The sequence below is a fragment of the Schistocerca americana genome, chromosome 6 (assembly GCF_021461395.2).
Source record: "Schistocerca americana isolate TAMUIC-IGC-003095 chromosome 6, iqSchAmer2.1, whole genome shotgun sequence".
In the NCBI taxonomy this organism is placed as follows: domain Eukaryota; kingdom Metazoa; phylum Arthropoda; class Insecta; order Orthoptera; family Acrididae; genus Schistocerca; species Schistocerca americana.
This window is the reverse complement of record NC_060124.1, coordinates 205,233,141-205,254,579: the sequence shown is the minus strand read 5'-3', so window position 1 is coordinate 205,254,579 and position 21,439 is coordinate 205,233,141. Positions and strand designations below refer to the sequence as shown.

At 41.0% G+C, this 21,439-nt stretch overlaps 1 protein-coding gene across 1 annotated transcript in view; it reads right to left on the bottom strand.

Moving 5' to 3' along the window:
- LOC124620051 overlaps positions 1-21,439 on the bottom strand; it is a 395,729-nt gene that overhangs the window by 244,475 nt on the left and 129,815 nt on the right. The window contains exon 2 of the mRNA XM_047146718.1: positions 6,235-6,274. Within this exon, the coding sequence (XP_047002674.1) occupies positions 6,235-6,274 (40 nt within the window). The remainder of the gene's footprint in view (positions 1-6,234; positions 6,275-21,439) is intronic.

Here is a 21,439-nt window from a genome sequence, read left to right as displayed (position 1 = left end):
AATTTTGCAGTGGGCTTCTGACGAGTTGTTGAGTCCGTGCGGCGTCGAGTTGCTGCACTACGCCGGGAAAAAGGAGGTCCGACACGATATTAGGAGGTATTGTACGGCTTATGTTACCTCAAGGTATTCGAGCTTCATTGTGTCATACTAACTAGCTGGTAGACGTAAACTACAGATTGCAACGAAGGCTGTATACGGAAGGAAGCGACTAAACGATACTAAATGGATATTCAACTCAGAATACGTATTTCCAAGTTACTGAGTGTGTATGTGTGTGTGTGTAGGGGTGGTACGAGTAGCAGGGTTGTGACTTGTGGTGGAGGAGGGGGGGGGGGGAGGGAGGGATGCACTCGCACGCTATCCTTTTCTGTGTTAGAACGAAAAAAAAGTCGACTCACGTTTGTAACACTCTAGCTAAATCCCCATTCAGCTGCCCAGTTTTAGGCTTCCTCCTGTTTCCCGTAATCTCTTAGGACGAATGCTAGGTTGAAACCATTGGAAAGCACACAGGCGATTCATTTTACCGTCCTTCCGAGTATTTTCTGTGTCTCATATGACCTCTGTGTAGACGGAACTTCCCTCCCTCCATCAGATATAGTCCATTAAAAGAAACTTTATACTATGTGTAACTAATGATGCTACAAATAAAAAAAAAGAAACTTTATACTATGTATAACTAATGATCCCACAAATAAAAAATTAAAGTTTCAGACAACTGCACATAAGCAGCTATCTCGTCAAAAGAGTCCGGACATCCTTATGTTACGCAAAATTGATGCCTATATGTCACGCTAGAAGGGCACGCAAGTATAAGCGGAGGCGGGAAATACTGTGTTGTCAGCAGAGAAGGAGTACAGGCAGAATGGGACTGTCGGGACAGCTCCTTAACTTGGAACATGGACCGGTCATCATTGTATGTCATGTGAGTAACAAACCCATCGGCGACATTTTAGCCCTTCTAAAGCTGCCCAACTGTTGGTGTTGTGATTACTAAGTGATAGCGCGAAGGAGCAGTCACAGCAAAAACAAGGCCAGACAGATCTCATGTTATGAGAAAAGGGTGAGAAAAGGGACCATTTAGCACCGCCGAGAGTGGCTGTAAAAATCGTGTGAAATCAGCAGAGGGAATCACTCGTGAGTTCCAAACAGCTACCAGCAGCCCAGCTAACACTGTGACTATTTTTGTTGTTGATGTGGTCTTCAGTTCTGAGACTGGTTTGATGCAGGACTCTATCCTGTGCAAGCTTCTTCATCTCCCAGTACCTACTGCAGCCTACATCCCTCTGAATCTGTTCAGTGTATTCATCTCTTGGTCTCCCTCTACGATTTTTACCCTCTGTGCTACCCTACAATACTAAATTGGTGATCCCTCGATGCCTCAGAACATGTCCTACCAACCGATCCCTTCTTCTAGTCAAGTTGTGCCACAAATTTTTCTTCTCCCCAATTCTATTCAACACCTCCTCATTAGTTATGTGATCCATTCATCTAATCTTCAGCATCCTTCAGTAACACCACATTTCTAAAGCTTCTATTTTCTTTTTGTCTAAACTATTTATCGTCCACGTTTCACTTCCATACATGGCTACACTCCGTACAAATACTTTCAGAAACGACTTCCTGCCACTTAAATCTATACTCGATGTTAACAAATTTCTCTTCTTCAGAAACGCTTTCCTTGCCATTGCCAATCTACATTCTATATCCTCTGTACTTCGACCGTCATCAGTTATTTTGCTCCCCAATTAGCAAAACTCATTTACTACTTTAAGCGTCTCATTTCCTAATGTAATCCCCGCAGCATCACCCGACTTAATTCGACTACATTCCACTAATTCGACTACATTCCATTAATTCGACTACATTCCATTAATGTACAAGGCCAATCCTCTCATCTGTCAAATAGCAAAGCTAGCGTCCCCTATCTTGCTCCTGAGATGCCTTCCTCTTTATCTATCTCTATTAGCCACGCAATCTTCTTTTCCTTTATATTTCCTTAATTATGTTTCATCATGTCTCTCTATTCTTCTCCTCCCTTCACCATGAGTCACCCTCATACTCCCTGCTGCTAGCACTCCTGTCTAAAATCTGTCTCTTCAATCATGTCTAATTATAACAGTACTTATGAACTACGAATATAAACTCTATATGTATGTATTTTTCCAGGTGTGTCTTTCTAATTGTTTATTTCACTTTTTGTACTAGATGTAGTTTAACATGCCTACTAAAACATATGAATGTAAAATAAGTAGAACGCCTGGTTAGATGTAAGAGAGGGCCTGATGGCCCTAATCTTGCCAAGTTAAATAAATAAATAAATTATCTTCCTTTTGCTTTTGTTGATGTTCATCTTATATCCTCCTTTCAAGACACTGTCCATTCCGTTCAGCTGGTCTTCCAGGTCCTTTGCTGTCTCTGACAGAATTACAATGTCATCGGCGAACCTCAGTTTTTATTTCTTCTCCATGGATTTTAATTCCAACTCCGAATTTTTCTTTTAATTCCTTCACTGCTTGCTCAATATACAGATTGAATAGCATCGGGGATAGGCTACAACCCTGTCTCACTCCCTTCCCAACCACTACTTCCCTTTCATGCCCCTCGACTCTTATAACTGCCATCTGGTTTCTGTACAAATTGTAAATAGCCTTTCGCTCCCTGTATAGTGTGCAGTTAAAAATAATGAGGTGGAAGGCTTGAACTCTCTTCAGAAGCCTCACATTTGCGTACTCTCAGCTAAGTGAGGCTTGAGGTGGTGAAGACAGCGACGCCACTGGGCAGTGGATGAGTGGAAGGGAGTGATTTGGAGGGCTGAATCACGCTGTACCCTGTGGGAATCCGATGGGAGGGTTTGCGTTTGGCGAATACCTGGAGAACGTTACCTGCCATCGCACGTGGTGCCAGCAGTGAAGTACGGAGGAGGTGGTGTCACGGTATGGGGGTGTTTTTCTTGGTTAGGGTGTGGTCCCCTTATTGCACTTACAAAAACGCTAAATGCTGAAGGATATGGAAAACTTTCACGGCATTGTGTACTGCAAACAGTAGAGGAGCGGTTCAGAGACAATGACTATTTGTGTCAGCAAGACAATGCACACTTTAGTTAAGTATCATCTGCGCTGTAATGTTTCGCGGACAGTAATATACCTGAAATAGATTAGCCTACCCAGAGCCCCGAACGTAATCCAACAGAACGGCTTTGGGATGTGTTAGAACGTCGAATTGATTCCAGACAGGTTCCAGACTTGCCTGCAACACCGCTTCCTCCCGTGGTTTTGGCTCTTGAGACAAATCGGGCAGCCGTTCCTCCACAGATATCCAGACACTTCACTGGAATTGTCTCCCGCAGAGTTTCAACCGTCATAAAGGTGAACGGCGAGCACAACGCATATTAATGTTCACTAGCAGACATCCGGATATTTTTGCTCACATGAACTATTTCGACGCTACAGTGAGCTAGAATAAAGCATCCCTTAGCTGAAGACTGTGAGATTTATTTAGAAAAGAATGACATGTTTCAGAGATTAAAGTTCTTTTATTTTTGTATTTGTTGATACAATCACGTGAGGATTTCACAGTGCTGTAACCGGTTTCGACCAGTCAGTGGTCATTTTTCGTCTAAATTCTCATTGTGCAAGCTATTACCGTTGCGTCGTCATCAATACTAAACAATAACAGGGGTCACATTCGGTATTGTTGACAACGTAACGGAAACTGCTTGCAGCATGTCTGAAGATTAACACTGGGTGGTCGAAACCGGTGCCAGTATTGTGAAATGCATCTGATGGTCCAAAAATATAATCATAAAAGTGAGATTTGTCACATGTTTGAGGTGTTATCAGCCAGCTACCCTGCAGTGGAGTGTGTGTTGTTTCCTCAGATTCAGACTGTGAGCCAGATGAGGCCTCGAAGTAGGAACCTTACCTTTCCTAAAAAATATTTCTGTTATTCAGCACTTAGTCCACAGCCGGCCTGTGTGGCCGAGGGGTTCTAGGCGCTACAGTCTGGAACCGCGCGACCGCTACGGTCGCAGGTTCGAATCCTGCCTCGGGCATCGATGTGTGTGGTGTCCTTAGGTTAGTTAGGTTTAAGTAGTTCTAAGTCCTACGGGACTGATGACTTCAGCAGTTAAGTCCCATAGTGCTCGGAGCCATTTGAACCATTTTGAACTTAGTCCACAGAATTTATAATAAATATACTCAATGATTTAAACTAAACGAAATTACTTATTGTTATCATCATCGGTTTCCTGCTCCAGCTCCCCGGGTGTGGTGTACGAGCATTCTCCACTTTCGTCAGAACATATATAATTCGTCTCTCAGAACTGTACCCAAGCTGACTCGTCTTGTTCTTACATCCTCCTTCAATTGGTCCAGCCACCTATACCTCGATCGTCCTACTGGGCTTCTATCAATCACACGTTTGTGTAGCCAATGTTTTGCTGTCCTTCCCTCGTCCATTCGTTTGACGTGGTCAAGCTATTTCAGACAACTACTTGTCACTTCTCTCAGCCGGCCGGTGTGGCCGTGCGGTTCTAGGCGCTTCAGTCCGGAACCGCGTGACGGCTACGGTCGCAGGTTCGAATCCTGCCTCGGGCATGGATGTGTGTGATATTCTTAGGTTAGTTAGGTTTAAGTAGTTCTAAGTTCTAGGGGACTGATGACCACAGATGTTAAGTCCCATAGCGCTCAGAGCCATTTTTTTAACTTCTTCTTTCAAGCGTATGTGCACTCCAACTTCTTCCCTTATTTTATCATTCCTAATCTTATCTTTTCTAGTTTTCTGGCTCATAGATCGTAATTTCATTACAGCGGCTTGCCGTTCGTTGTCGATCTGTTTGGGTGTAGTGCAGGTTGACTGACCACATGTTACTATTGGGATATAGTATGACTGATTGACTGAAGGAGAGTCTGCTTTGATCTTAAGGAGACTTATTCGTTTCAGAGCACACTTCAAACGTGGTCGTAGGATGGGGCTGAGTGTTGACTTCAGTTACTGATCTCATGCTGTATCCATGCTTATCATTTGAAATGATGCACGCAAGATATTTATATTGGTCAACTGTTTCCAGCTGTGTATCTTCCAGGCTCATTTTTCCTTCCTTGTTCTGTTGTTGATAGACACTGAAACCATTTATGATTTATTTATTAATCCATGTGATATTACATGATCATTCGAGGTGCCTAGACTCTCCTGAACTTCTTTATTTGTTATTACTCCAAATTATTACATCATCTGCAAATACAAATGCGTTGGTGTGCTTATTGTTGTTCTGCTTCACTCCTTTCATAACTTCAGCCATGACTGTGATAAAGGTTAAAGGGGAAAGGGACTGCCTTCCTGAAGTCCTTCGGTTGTTTGGAATCAATCAAAATTACCATTTGTTACACTACGTATTGTCTTTTATATAGTACTTGAGATTTTTTTAAATTCAATGATCTTGTAAAACATGGCAACGTACTCTCATTTTATAACTATTACTATTGTCACAGATTATAAACACCATGCCAATGGATTCGAAGCAAAATACTGAGAAATTAATATATTAAGCACCTACTGTAACTGTTTGGGCGAATACATGCTCCTCTTCCGGTTACCAATTACGCGAAATAATCGAAAAGTAGGTTACCAAACCCTAAACCAGTCACACACTAAAATAGCTGGATCTGAGGTCAACACAGGAATCCCCTATGCTTCTCCTGAGAAAGGTCTCTTTTGGGGAGGTGTGCCATGCATTCCCTCCGACATGTTACTAGATGCCAAGCATTTATTGATGTCCTTTGAATGAGTGCTTCTGTAGTGTTGTGTCGCGTTTGTCTCGTTAGGGATGAACATGGAATGAAAGGAACGTACAAGTTGAAACTAGATGCACGTATACAGCCTATTTCTCCCAAATAGCAGCAATGGGCTGCTATAATTACCATCCCTTGACAATGGACTCATAACCATCAACACTGCCACATTCTCTTTTGCCCTGAGACACAGACGAGAGGTTTGGGCTATCCCAGGACATATGTGCAAAGAGTGGTAGTCAAGTGCTTTACAGCGTAATCACCCCTCTCTTTGCTGTCCAAATGTCAATGATCAAAATTCGTTCCACCTCCCGATTTCGAATCAGCTACTTTCTGGTCGAAAGTCATATCTCTTCGGGGTCTTTTCAAGAGGCTGTAAATGTAGCTTAAGCGTCTTTCAATGTATTTCTAAGAATAGTTATTTAGTGAACGTCAGGCAACTCACCTGTATCATCAACTGGTACTTCGCTCCAGCACTGGTGACCCTATATAAAAAAGAAACAAAATTACATTCTGTTACGTGACAGAACTGAGAATATCTCAATGCAATACATTGTAAGCATACTACGTATTCGACATTTTGTGACATTCACTCGTGCAGAAATGATCCTTTACAGCATCTTGATCAACAGTGGTAGCACCAGGGCTGGTTTAAGGCCCAAAGGACACAATCAGCCGCCAGAATCCAGATTGGTACAGTTATCTGGTATGAAACTACGTTAAACTGCGAGAAATTCTGTCCAAAGAGTCACTGGAAATTTACACAATGCTGTGAATTTACCTGTAAGTGTTGACAGCTTACTCATAAAGACGAGACCAGAAGAGAGTTTTGCTAACGTGATAACGGATGCAAAAGTTCTTGCAGACAAACTTGGAAAAGAAAATTCGTCCCAGGAAAGACAAGAAGCAATTTACCAAGGAGTCTAACACTGAACCTATTCATGAAGATGAAGCAGAGTACTACTCTAAGGTAAAGGTTTTTTACATTACTCTCGATTCAGGTATCTACTCACTAAAAGATAGATATGAGGATGTGGGCAGTCATAGTAGAAGCTTCAGCTATCTATAGGATATTCATATTCTGTAGATGCGAGGTGATGGTAAACTAAAACCGTCTACGTTGCTCTTCAGGCTGTGGTAAGTGATGGTGATGAATATGGCGTCAAAGCGAATGAGCTCAGTGCCCATTCTTCCTGGTGGACGTACTTCACAAAGCAGTTTTATTGACAATTTCCCCCAATACTTTTATAAGCTTATGAATTATTCTGGCCTTACCTGTATCAGTAGATAGCGGTGAAAGATGATTTCCAAAACTAAAGTTGATGAAGACACACCTTATCTCAACCCTTTCTCATGAACGACAGTATTAACTTAGGCCACTTAATCCATTCTCCTCAAGATACCATTTCAGATTCTGTTTTAAAATATTTTGCTAGAGTAAAGGATAGAAAGGTTTCAGTACCATGTTCACATCCAAAGGATATACTGAACAGCTGTAGGAATTATGCGTGACTTAACTAGTCTCACATTTTTGTGTTTTCCTTTTCAGTTTTAAACATAAAAATGTTTTATGATGTTCATCACTCTTCAACTACTTTAACGGCAAATTTTCTAAAATTTAACGTCTTACTGATGAGTTTCCTCCACACGTAACATAGTACTACGCAGTTAAATTGTGTCTTACGTTTAATATGTCAGTAAAATTGGATGATTTTTTTATATTTGTGGCTTACCTTCTCCGACGGAAAGTAAAATAAAGTTAAAGGATTAAATATTTCCATTATTAAACTGAAAAAAGATAATGATCTCATATTTTCATTCCTTCCAGGAAGTTTAATATTGAATGTGTCAACAAATAAACAAAAATTTCAATATAATTCTGCTCTCACTGAAAGGCTGTAAAGATCTCAAGAATTACCTTACAAGGAAAGAATTGTTATCTCTTTTAGAATACAGTACTGGAATACGATTCAGAAATTTAGTTTTGTTGCAGAGAAATGTTTATGTAGTATTCATTTTAATTTAGTTTTGTTTTGTTCCAGAGAAATGTTTCTGTAGTATTCATTTTAAAAGAAAAAAATCAATCCCTTTCTACGGCAATAACACTTATTTTAAAAAATCTTACCATGAGCCAACGAAAACAAACCTAAGAGGTGGGAGAGTGAGGAGGGGGGGGGGGGGGGAGGGAGGAGGATTGCGAGCGGTAAATGACAGAAAATGTAAAAAAAAAAAAAACATCAGCAGTCTATATCTGGAATGTAATTGATTTTTGTGACCAGTTTTGGCGTTTCACTAAACCATCTTCAGTTCCCTGTAGTGAAATGCCAAAACTGGTCACATAAATCAATTACATTCAAAATATACACGACTGAAGGTGTTTCTAATTTTACATTTAACATTGAGAAGTCCCTCAACCATCTTGTACAAAGACAGACTTACAGAGGACAAATATGTCACAAGTGTGGAAAAATGTTCTCTAAACGGCCCTGGGTAACACTAGACAGACATCTGGGTGGACCGAAACCGCGTCCGGCTATCCAAATTTGGATTTTGTGCGGTTTCTCTATGTCACTTAAGGCAAATACCGAAATGGTTGCTTTGGAAAGGATACAGTCAATTTCCTACCCTAACATGAGCTTACGCTTCGCCGATGGGATGTTAAACTCTAACCCTTCCTTTTTTAACACTTCGATAAAGTAATGATTGAATCAGTAAGGCACTCGCTGGGAAATACTGTAACGTCGCTAAATTTACACACATAGTCGAGTAAGCTGTGTTTCATAATTTTACAGTTGATATCGCATATTCAGTGTCCTGCAAGACCATGCGCCGCTCGATGCTTAAAAGGTGGATCAAAGTCTTGCTCTTCCATCCTAATTTAGAGAAAGTTTGGCCATACCATAACATTCCTGGCCAATGTCAGACGATTTATCCCCAGACATTGTCAAAATGAGGTGCTGTTCTTCTTTCATGACCTCATCTTTCATCGGACGTCTACCTCCCAACAAGGCTTTTTTTTTATTTCAAGTCCCACAGCCACAAATTAATTGACGTACAATTCCGTTTTCCACCCCGGCTGTTGTACTATCACTGTCATTTATTCCATGATCTACCATGAATAACAATTTTTAAGTGATACTGCTATACTCGAAAATTTACACCATCTCCTGTTGTTAATGTACACAAATTTGCACCTGTCGTTTTAGTACATAAACAATGTCATAGTAAACACGAGCGAGAACAATGTTCCACATTCATCAATACTTTAAATTAACATTACTGCCTTAATGGAATACCTGCATAAACATAACAACTCATGATACGAGGATGTGCTAAAAGTAATGCCTCTAAATTTTTTACGTGAAAACTCCAGATTTTGAAGTGACACAAACATTATTAACTTTCTACATCTTTACTCTTCAAGTCAACGTACTTGCAGCCCTCTGTCGGTAGAGGGCTCCGTACAAAATCTTTGATTTCTACGTTACTTGTACCTTTATATGTGAGCTTCACACGGAAGTGCCCATCATCATTTCACTAGTGGTCATATTTATTGTGATGTTTCGACAATGAGCATAAAATTCGAAAACATTGGAATGAAAAATACGGGTCGCTATGAATTGGCGTTTGGTGCAAATTAGACCATATATTTCTGTGTATGAAATGAAGCTAACATTTTGGATTTTTCTTTAAACTTGGGAGGGGATCAATATCTGCCTCCAGGTTCAAGAAAATGGATTTTATGTACCTGTTTCCTTACGATTATACTCGCATGGGAATGAAATATTCATAATATTCCATATATCTCGAAAGCCTTTCAAGATGTCCTAACGAGATTCTGGCAAATGATAGCTCTCAAATATGGTTAACATACAAAGCTTTCTTATCTTCGGCGATATAGCAGAAGCTATAGTTCTTATTTTATTTTTTAAAATCAATACTGTAATTTTTTAAGAGTCACCGACAGCTAGTGAAAAAAGAATTTATTAGTATAAAAGTCATGAAATTTCTTCTCTTGTGTTACTGTAAACCGACACAATGAAAGGCACCAAAGGATTTTCTTTCTGCACTTCAGATATCTTCGTCACATGAAAAATTACAGCAAATAGCATACCGTAGCCTCTTTTCGCTCCTATACCCGTACAGAGTGAGGAAGTGAATCTTCTTACTACAAATACCTCTTAATAAATCAGTGATATTGACTTTGACGAATAGATGGCAAAATTCTGCAGGTCGTCAGTGTGTTCACAGCTTCAGAGTTATGAAGGAGTGTTACTGGGCCGGCCGCTGTAACCGAGCGGTTCTAGGAGCTTCAGTCTGGAACCGCGCGACCGCTACGGTCGCAGGCTCGAATCCTGCCTCGGGCATGGATGTGTGTAATGTCCTTAGGTTAGTTAGGTTTAAGTAGTTCTAAGTCTAGGGGGCTGATGATCTCAGATGTTAAGTCCCATAGTGCTCAGAGCCATTTGAACCATTTTGAGTGTTACTGGGCTAGTTCTAGCCCGCTGCAAAAATGCAGAATTGTTCTATTAGAAATAACAAATTTGATGCCTGTTAATTGTGGTTAGCAAGGTAACGACAATGTGATAGTCATTGCTGTATGAACTGCTTGAGAATCTCATTAATGTTAAAATAAATTGTAAATATACAGTACATAATCTATCCTTAACACATCAAAAGATAATTAAGATGAAGAAGTTCACCGCTTCACTCTGATGCGGCTAAGAACAAAGATATTGTGCATTATTTGCTGCGGATTATTTTCATATTTCTTTGCTTGTTTTTCGTAACAGCAGACAGAAAATCTTTTGATAAACTTTCATCGCAGTCGTTCACTATTAAAAATACGATTGATTACTGGATTCCGCCAAAATTGCAACATAATCGGCGACTTATTGTTCCCTGAATTGTTAACTTTTAACCATTTGAAGAGGCATCATCATTTATGAGTAATAACTACATTTCTCTTGTTGATAGGTCTAATTTTGTTTCTTTTGCCAAAACATAGTATAATTTACACAAACTCACCTTGCATTAGCGACAGAATCCTGAAGCAGAATATTTTACTAAACAAGCAATTGACGACCAGAGAGATCAATAGCTTACGGAAAACCTCACTGTATTGGTGTACAGCAACATAAGCGATAAAATTTCATATTTTTCGTAGCAGAAAATTCTCTTTTATAGTTAGCTGTCTGTGATTCTTAAGAAATTACAGTACTGGTTTGAAAAAAAAATAATAAAAATTATAGCATCTGCTATATCGCTGTAGATGGAAAAATGCTCTCCTCCCTGCGTGCTATCGTTTGCCTGACTCTAGTTTCGTCCCCTCGAACGGTTTACAAGATACATGCTCTGTTATGAACATTTCAATCTAGTGCGCATACATACGGAAGCGAGCGCGCTACATAAAACCCACTTTCACGAGACTGAAGGCAGATACTGATTCCGCCCCAACTGTAAAGAAACATTTGCAACATTTATCCCATTCCGGTAAACACTCGCCTAAAATTCTGCAGAAAACCTTGTGCTACATAGTTCTTTTCGTTCAACATACCATCCCGCTCTGGCAGCATGCGGGTATATATCCATTCCCTCGAATGTAACTCTAACTCCTCCTTTCTTGCTTATTTGTAATGTTTCTGCTATAGAATTATTAATCTTTAAATCTGGTGTTGAAATTACGTCCGATCTAACCTATATAAAATTCCTGGCATCCGTCACAGTTACTTGATCTTGACAATGGGTCCATTTTGTTGTTTATCTGAAGTGTCAACCTATGCATTGTGTATGCGAAGAACTAGTTTTCGTTTTACGTAGTCCGCAAGATTGTTAATTCGACGAGAAACAGTATCGTTCGGAAGTAGCACTGTAACAAAATGATTTGCAGGTTTTTCATCGAGTCTACATTGTGCTATGTCTGTCAGGCATGGTTTTATCATATTCTCAGCGACAGTGTGCGCTTCGGTCGCTTGTGTAATGCGACAGCTGCGCAAAGACGATGCGTCTGTAGCTTTTTGGGTTGGGTTGTTTGTGGGAAGAGACCAAATAGCGAGGTCATCGGTCTCATCGGATTAGAGAAGGATGGGGAAGGAAGTCAGCCGTGCCCTTTCAAAGAAACCATCCCGGCGTTTGCCTGGAGCGATTTAGGGAAATCACGGAAGACCCAAATGAGGATGGCTGGGCGCGGGTTTGCACCGTCGTCCTCCCAAATGTAAGTCCCGTGCGCTAACCAATGCGCCACCTCGTTCGGTGTGGCTTTTTCATTCACAGTTTTGCTCGCATACTTCATAGTTTCTTGATTTCTTATTAATTGTTATTCCTTCCGAATAAAAATTTCTTCACTTTTGTCCTTGCAATCGGGGTGTATCGCTTCTAAATATCGGTGCATATTAGCAGGTACCTATGGAACTATTCGGAAATAACGTACTACGAAACATACAGAGGCGAGAGCCGTTAGAATCAACAGATCCGAGATTAATGTTAAGATTCGTCGTAGTTTCTTTTTGCTGCTATTAGCGGGTCGTCAGATATCTTAGTGTTTGAAATGCTATAGTTACATTATCTTCTTCGGTCTCTTAGTCTTAGTCGGAAGCTGATGCCACACTCCCGAGCGAATTACCTCTGAACTTTCGATACAAGATTTTGTTGCAGCACTTTAAGCCAGTACTCCATTCTGTGTTTTAAAATCAACAGATTAATTTCACAACATGACAAACGTTGAATAATATTGACCACAAGCTACTGCATTTTACAGCTGAAGTCAATACCAAACACAAATCAGGTATACTGCAGTCCACGAGTAAAGTGCAGATTTAGTATGTCGGATTGGACTACGCATTGCAATCACAAATTCGAGGTGAGATCTGTACTCCGTTCTACGCGGCAAGGGCTTATGTAGCCACGGACAGCGAAGCAAAGATGGCAACGCGACGAAATCCTTCGAGGCGGTTCGGGGGACTGTTGCATGTGGATGAGAGAGAGAGAGTGTGTGTGTAGCGGAATGTCCCCGATGTGTATAAAAATGGTTCAAATGGCTCTGAGCACTATGGGACTTAACTACTGCGGTCATCAGTCCCCTAGAACTTAGAACTACTTAAACCTAACTAACCTAAGGACATCACACACATCCATGCCCGAGGCAGGACTCGAACCTGCGACCGTAGCAGTCCCGCGGTTCCGGACGATGTGTATAGGTGAGACAGCGAGAGAGAGAGAGAGAGAGAGAGGAGGGACGGGGGGGGGGGGGGGGGGGACGGAGAGAGATTAGATTGAGAGAGGGACTAAGCATGAGAATGGTCGCAGCGTGTGTCAATAGTGACGAGTGTTGAGTCGACAACTACCTAGTTGTACAAGCTAAATTCTTTTGTTTTTACTTTTTATTGAAACTTTAATGGTATTTAAAATGCTACTTTCGTCATTTTCGGCAGAGAGGAAAAAGTAACCTTTACAAAAACCGGCATTTATATGATAATTGTGCGAATTTTTTTCTCAGTGTGTGGTCTAGAGTAAAATAGTGGTTTTCAGAAACCTCATAATTTATGTTGCTATGTGAATAGTCTGTAACTGACTTGTCTGCATGCAGCGACGTAAATATTTTACAGTATTACACCTTTTCAATGCACGAATACTGTTGAAATAATAACGGCCATGTTCTTCGTTTTTGTCGCCTTTGTACTGGTAGCTGCTACTGTCCATGCAAATGCTAAAATGTATTTGTTTTCTTCGCGACACACGTTTCGACGAATTCAATTAAAACGTCATGAACAGTGGGGTTTTCGTCTTTCTTGCTTGCAATGAGGAATTTATGTCTTCAGCCATGTTTCACAAGGTCTTTCACCCTAAGAACTGATGCTGTAAATAAAAAAAAATGTTGGTAAGGCAACTAGTTTCAAAAGTCAAATTTGTGTGGAATGTAGATACATAGCACAGTCCTTCGTAAGCGAGAAACAGAAGACAGAATGCCTCTACTGACACGTTTAAAGTGAACTAGGTTGTGCCAAAGTACGACAAACCGAGTTGAAATAACTGATTTGGTCGAGTGGAGTGGTTGAATTAGACGCACTGTGGCGTGGAGGCTGCCACAGCAGTGAGGTTTGCCTTGACGGTAAAGCATCGTGACGGGGGTCATGCGAAACTGTCAAATCTAAGTGCTAACAACATATGACATCACAAAGAGATGACTGGATTTGCACATATTTGCACACTTGTGGCACTAACTATTGTTATTACAATGAAGCACGATACACCAGTTGAAAGAGGAGAAAAAGACGAATATGTTCGTATATAGATATGATATGGATATAATCTGTGAAAGAAGTTACAGTGCCAAGAAGGTTCTTTTAATGGAAATTTAGTAAATAATTAATAACTTTTGTAAATTCTATTGCTCAAAAGAGATCAACCTATCAAATAGTAGTGCTCGATGTGCATCAACTGAGCTAGATACATGTTGTATTATTTAAATAACTATTCGCTCATATTTTATAAACCAAGTCAGTTACACCATCAGCAAGGTAGTATGTATGGGCAGACATATACAAACACATCACCAACAACCTTTAGTTTCTACGAGTTGTGTGACTTATTTTTAATAATTTGTTTATTTTTTGCATAGTTCTGCCCTTAATTTAAAGATGGCTACAGCCATATAAAATCTGACTGCAGTGCTACAAAGGAAATGCTGTATATGTGTATACAACAGTTATTCAAAGCAGGGACTATTATCTAAATTTGACCACTGGAATAAAAATATGCTTTTGTATAATTTGGGGTGAGCTATTTTACATAGAACTGAATATGCTTTGCCTTGTGTTCAGATTTTTAGCATGCATCTAATGGTACATCCAGATGCGAAACTACATTATTGTATGAAGAATTATACACTAAGGCTATTGAATGCTGTAAGTCGTTAAGTGACACACATGCTTGGAATTTCTGGGGAGGGGTGACAAACTTATATAAGGTGGTGGCCACCTTGCCTCTCTTGCACTTTTCCAGATGGAGTTGCAGAGACAAGGCCTATGTCAGTTTGTAAGGTGGTCATGTGATTTTGATTTTTGTATTTTATCGATATGCACGTCAGAGAGAGAGAGAGCAAGTTATGTTACTGTTAAACAATCTTTGGTCTTGTCGTGGCACAGTCTTTGAACTCTCTGATACATTCTTAGTTGAAGTGTGGTAAGTGGCGGTTGTGTTCAGGAGTGCTGTATTGACTCGTGATTGTATCTGTTAGTTGAAGAAAGATTTATTGTAAAGTACAGCAGGAATAAATGTCATGTATATATTATAAAGCGAAGAGAATATAAATTTTGAATAATATTATTATTTTTGAAGAGAAGAAGTTTGAGTTGACACTGCAGCACTGCACAGCTAGAAATGATTATTGTCAGCTCGTTAATTTGCTCAGAGCTGAGAGAAGACTACCCCAATTCCCTGAGTCATGCAGTAATATATCAGTCGATTAAGCTGTTTGATTTTTATTGAAATTCCATGTTAATATTCTGCCCTTTTTAAACCGTTGTTCACTTTGTTAAGCACAGTATTGTTCAGAACAATGTTATGTGTGAAGATCACGGGAAGTTAACTCTGTGTTTTTGAATACACACTTCATTCCAAAATAGTTGTCTTGGAAAATCTTTTCATAGGAATAGTTACTCTCCCCATCCCACTGTTTATCATTATGCATTGCCACGAGCAACGGTTTGAATATCTATTTAGAAACAAAAATCTAGCTTCGCCACTGTCTGCTAGCTGTTTGCTGTTGTGCTTTCGAGAAATCTGCAACAATGTTGTCAAGACGCAACGTAAGTGGAAATTTTGATTAGGGCCAGATAACTGCTTTACTTCAATTGCACATTTAATACAGGTCTATTCTAATTAGTTTCTGTTTAGTCAAAGGTTAGCATGCGAGTTTAAGTTGGATAACAGTATGTGGGTACATAGTTATGGCGCGGGAAGTAAAGCTGGGATAAATTTTCATAGAAACAAAAATAGTGGGGGGGGGGGGGGGGGCGGGGGATACAGGTTTGGTTTGGGCGGTGGTATACCCACCCGAGGTGGTCTCGAGATGATGGTCTCGATATTTCACAATAGTTCAGTGAAGCTTAGAACAATTGGCAGTGTCCAGGGCTCTGATTTTATTCTGCAAATAGTTCAGTGGAATTTGTATTTATCATGAGTTAAACAGGATCGCACTTGGGGTTATTTGCACTTAGTCTAAGTCAGTTAGCTAGTGGGACTTGATATCACAAGGAAAGTGTGTAAAGTAAGACTGCACTGATTTCTGTCGGAGCTGTACATTCTGGCACTGTTGTTTAGTGGATAATACAAACCTATCTAGAAGATAGCTAAGGTAAGAAGCGTTAATGAAAAGCGATAATTTTTTAATACCACAAACCGAATGAAATCCACCAAATGCTTCAGATGATAATGATAATCTTTGCAATATTCGAACAGATATCAAAACACAGTTGACTTTTCTTCCTAATTAATATTGGTGAAGTAAATTCTCAAATCAAGCCTACCAGGCCTGGTAACAAAACTAAATATGAAAAACGCTAATACACCCCGTTATCCAGTCTAGTTGTCACAGATGTCTGCAGTTCTAATCATACACGTACCCACCGATACTTGATGGAAGCATTCCATCCTAAAGAAGAATTATTTTCAGTACAGAATCCAGTCTACTTATCATTGACTGATAGATGACATAATCAGATCTGCTCATATACCTTAATGCGAACCACACTCACTTGCGAGATATGGAGGTACGCCAAACCAGAATTGAATCTGTGCAGCGAATTAATGATCGTTTGTCTGGCTCATCGGCTCGCCTGAGTGTGATTTTTCGGCAATTTTCCACGCCACTTTAGGCAAAGGCTGGGCTGGTCCCCAATCTCTGCCTTAAAAAAATACGATACACAAATAGTATTTCAGAGATCGCTACCAGTAACAGACTTTGTTTGCCACTTGAATTATTTAATGGAGCAACATGTTTCAAGGTACAGAGCTCATCTTGAGGACAAAAACACGACCCCAAACATATTCTGTACAATCTTGGCAGCACAACTTTAAAATCTATGTGCACGTTTGTTAAATGATTTGTATTGTCGTTGTAGCCTGAAACTGGTCTCTATACCTCGAAACATGTTGCTTATTTAAATAATTAAGTAGTCAAAAAATTTTGTGACTGGTAGCGGGTTCTGAAAAACTTTTTCATCATTTTTTAAACAGTCACGGTCGATTAACAGTCAATTTCGCTTTAAATTGTTACGGTACAAAAACAATTAAAATAGAATAACTCACCGTATAAAGTTTACACAACTCATAGACAGTTGGTGCACTCGAGTACTCGACTTCCCACCCTTAGGTTAAATGTTAATTGTGACGAAAGGAAAGATATCTCGACACAAAGACGACATAAAAAAAATGGTACTACGAGGAAATGTAGAGAGCGGGACGTGTTAACTGCAGCGAGGCCTATGCACGAACGCTCTGTATGCATTCGACAGTTTACGCAGTATGGTGTTTGACAAGGTTTTTGTGGAACCGATTAATGCGGCGTTCCGTGTGGTACGGCAACATGACCGCACGACATCACCTGAGCGCTTACGATGGTGAACAAGCAGTTGGACAGCTCGAAGCTAGCCAAGTCTCGTGTGAGCTTTCGTGACTGCAGCACATCAGAGGAAAGCGTTCTGTTCTGTGAGTTTGACACAAATTCTCGTAAGAAGCGACTTATCTTAAATTTTCCCTGTGCTCTTTAATTTAAACTCGTTAATTTTATGTGTGTGTGCTTATTAGGCACAGTTTGGCGATTTCTTTACTGTTTAGTGCATAGTACCGCAGTTTTCATCGCGCCAGGGATTTGCATTGTATTTGAACAGCCACTGCAATATTTACAAGCTGCAGTCTGGTGCTAGCTTTCGTGACTGCAGCAAATCAGAAGACAGCGTTTCGTTCCCTGTGTTTGACACAGCTTCTCTTAAGAAGTGACTGATTTTAAATTTCCTCCTTTCTCTATACTTTAAACTAGCTAGTTTCATGCGTGTTTGTTTATTTATCAGGCACAGCTTCGATGATATTAGCTGTCTTGAGCGTATTTTCGCCGTCTTTAGTACGGATAGGAACTGTAATTGCTGTGTTCAGATGTCGGCTGAGTTGGTGACCCTTCGCTCACAGTTCCAGGTGGTGTTGGCTTCAGACACACAGATTAAAGCTGCTGCCAGTAGGCTTCACTGTGCGGGGCCGGATGTGGGAATTGAAGAGAGGTGCAGCACATCCCAAATGACCTCCGATCGGTCAGCTACTGTGGCCACTCTGGGTACTGCCTGCACTGAGGTTGACCTCTCACTCGTGGTCGAGTGGGAGGTCGTTCCAAGCTGTGGCAGGCAGTGAAAGACTTTCTGAGGGGCCGATCGGAGGGCCTCACTGGCTCTTCTGACTAACGTGTTCGGACGCTGACTTTGACAAAGTCCCTGAGCTAGACGGAGTTGTTCGCCCTGTTTCGGAGGAAGCCTCTCAGCCCACAAGGTCTGGGCATTCACAGAGGGTTAGTTTACTGGTAGTTGGGAGCTCCAACATTAGGCATGTAATGGGACCCCTTAGGGACATGGCAAGGAAACTAGCATCCACTCTGTGTCCATACCAGGAGGAATCAAATGTATGTGAATTCCTAAGGGACCAAACTGCTGAGGTCATGGGTCCCTAGACTTACACACTACTTAAACTAACTTATGCTAAGAACAGCACACACACACACACACACACACACACCCATGCCTGAGGGAGGACTCGAACCTCCGGCGGGAAGGGCCCGCGCAAACCGTGAAATGGTGCCTCAAACCGCGCGGCCAATCCGCGCGGCGTACCGGGAGGAATCATTCCAGATGTGGAAAGGGTGTTTACGGATGCCATCAAGACCACTGGGTACAGCCAACTGCAGGTGGTGGCTCATGTCAGTACCAACCATGTGTGTTACATTCGGACATGTCCGGAAGAACAGAGACAATTTTTGTGATCCAGCAACTATTATGAATTAAGACATAACGGACTTTCAGACATTGGTTTCGGATCCCGATCCGGCACAAATTTTCAATTTTCCCCAAAGATTTCAGTCAGTGCCTCCTCGCAACCAATGACTGAAATTCCTTTGTATCTTATATTTTAAAGCCGGCCGCGGTGGTCTCGCGGTTCTAGGCGCGCAGTCCGGAACCGTGCGACTGCTACGGTCGCAGGTTCGAATCCTGCCTCGGGCATGGATGTGTGTGATGTCCTTAGGTTAGTTAGGTTTAAGTAGTTCTAAGTTCTAGTGGACTAATGACCACAGCAGTTGAGTCCCATAGTGCTCAGAGCCATTTGAATCATTTTTTTTTATATTTTAAACAGATATAGAAAAAGCCTACCAAATATTCTTATCTGCAAAATTTCAGAATGGTGCTATTTAGAGAAGCAACGGAAAATCTCAATCAAAGTGACAAGTTTAGAATTTCAACCGGCCTCATATGAATACATGTACTCTCTCACTCAGCGCACTGCTGTGTGTGTGTATGTATGTGTGTGTGTGTGTGTGTCAAAAGGAGTATATTTTTACAGCAGTTCGTGCTTAGGAGCGTAACGTATTTCATCTGGAACCGTGTGAAACTCCTCTACATCACCTGCTCATAGAGACGGCGTAGTTAAGTACTAGTATTCGCAGGAAACCCAAATAGTTTGCGTTGCTAGCATACACATAGTAATCGTCTGGCGCTACAGCTTGAAAGCTGTGTAAACGTCGCCGGTATGCCAAAACCTTTTCTTTCACGACAAAGGTACTTTTTCTAGTTCGCAGGCGTGTGCGTGCAAATGGGAAGGTGACTTTTCTGCCAACGCTCTGTTGTGGATATCAGAGTAAATATTTGCGCACGCAGACGGGTGTGCGTTTATCAGTCACAGATGCGCAGCCTCCGAGTTATCCATGGTTAGAGAGACTCTCGAGGTAGCAAAGTTTGCAATACTGATGCGGGCTGTACTGGATGCGACGCGTAATAGTGGTTAGCGTTACAGCCCGGCGTGGGGCCTGTGGCCCCCTCGTTACATACCTAGTCTTTTCTGAAGCTAAAATTTATTCTAACTGGCCGTGAACAATTCCCGTATTTCATATAAAATCATGATTTCCCGTTTTAAAGATGAGGAAATTAAATAAAAAACAAGATGCAACGGAACAGAGTATCTGGCAGTGATATTTTTCATGTTTGCTGCAAAGTGATTTCAAAAGTGCGCGAGAGTTTTTTTTTCTGGTCATGTGTTGTTTTTTTTATCTTTGCCGTAAGACTATAGAGTCTCCTAGTTTTTGTTACTTCTCTGTTGTTTTTTTTAGTTTCTTCTCATTGTGAATTTTTTCAAATAAATATTTTTTCGTCAACACATTATACCGGACGGCTATGAAATTATTTGTTGTAGGCAAGTCGCCTACATAATTGGTGACCCCGACGTGATATAAATATATACGTTGCTCGCCACCTTCTCGCCATGGCAGCCGTAAGGTGTTTGTACACAAAGACTTGTACAATTATTCTCACATAATGTTGCGGACAGACTCAGTCAAATCGCCTTTACAACCACCATATACGGGCCCATTTCAGGTGCTGAGTAGAAATAAGCATACCGTGGACATAATGTACAAACAGTGTTCCGACAAAGGTATCGATTGAACGTGTCAAGCCAGCGTGGGTTTTACCCTCTCCGACCTCTGACACCACGCCTGTGCATCAACACATCATGGGCGCAGAGCATACCGAAACACCTCTCAGTACATCGTCCGAGACAGGTGAATCACCACCACAAACAACAACGTCACCGCCCCCGAGACACCCGACGCACACGAGAGCTGGACGTCGAGTAAAATTCAAGTATCAAGATACCCCTGGGGCTCCGCACTTTAAGGGGGGGGGGGGGGGGGGGGGGCTGTGTGGCAGTGATATTTTTCATGTCTCGTGCAAAGTGATACCAAAAGTGCGCGAGAGTATTTTTTTGCCAATGTGTTGTTTTTTATCTTTGCCGTAAGACTATAGAGTCCCCTAGTTTTTGTTACTTCTCTGTTGTTTTTTTAGTTTCTTCTCATTGTAAGTTTTTTCGAATAAATATTTTTTCGTCAACACATTATACCGGACGGCTATGCAATTATTTGTTGTAGGCAAGTCGCCTACAAGTATTATATGCAAAGTAGCAAGGGGCTTTAATCAAAGAGTTTGAAACGAACGTACCTATTGTTTCACAACTACTAATAAACCTAACGTACATATTGTTAACGTCTTTAGTGTTTGAGAGTCTTTAGAATCTGGGAGTCTTTGTGTTGGAGATTTTAGTTTCCGAACTTTTAGCGTTTGAGTCCAGAGTATTTGTGCCTCTTAAGTTAATGCGGCACTGCGTGAAATAATTAACTGCATTGGAAGTCGAGCTAATTAAAAGTAATTTCTTTTCTTTTACTTTATTGTCAAAATTACGATAACTGACAGAGCTGAGGTAACTCTAACATCCAGCGAACACCTCGATCGATAAAGGATCGATATCAGGAATTCCAACTTGAGAACAGTAGTTGTTGCCGAAGATACTATTTGTGGCGTCTTCTGTCATCGTCCAGCTCCGTGACATGCGCGGGTGTTCGAAAG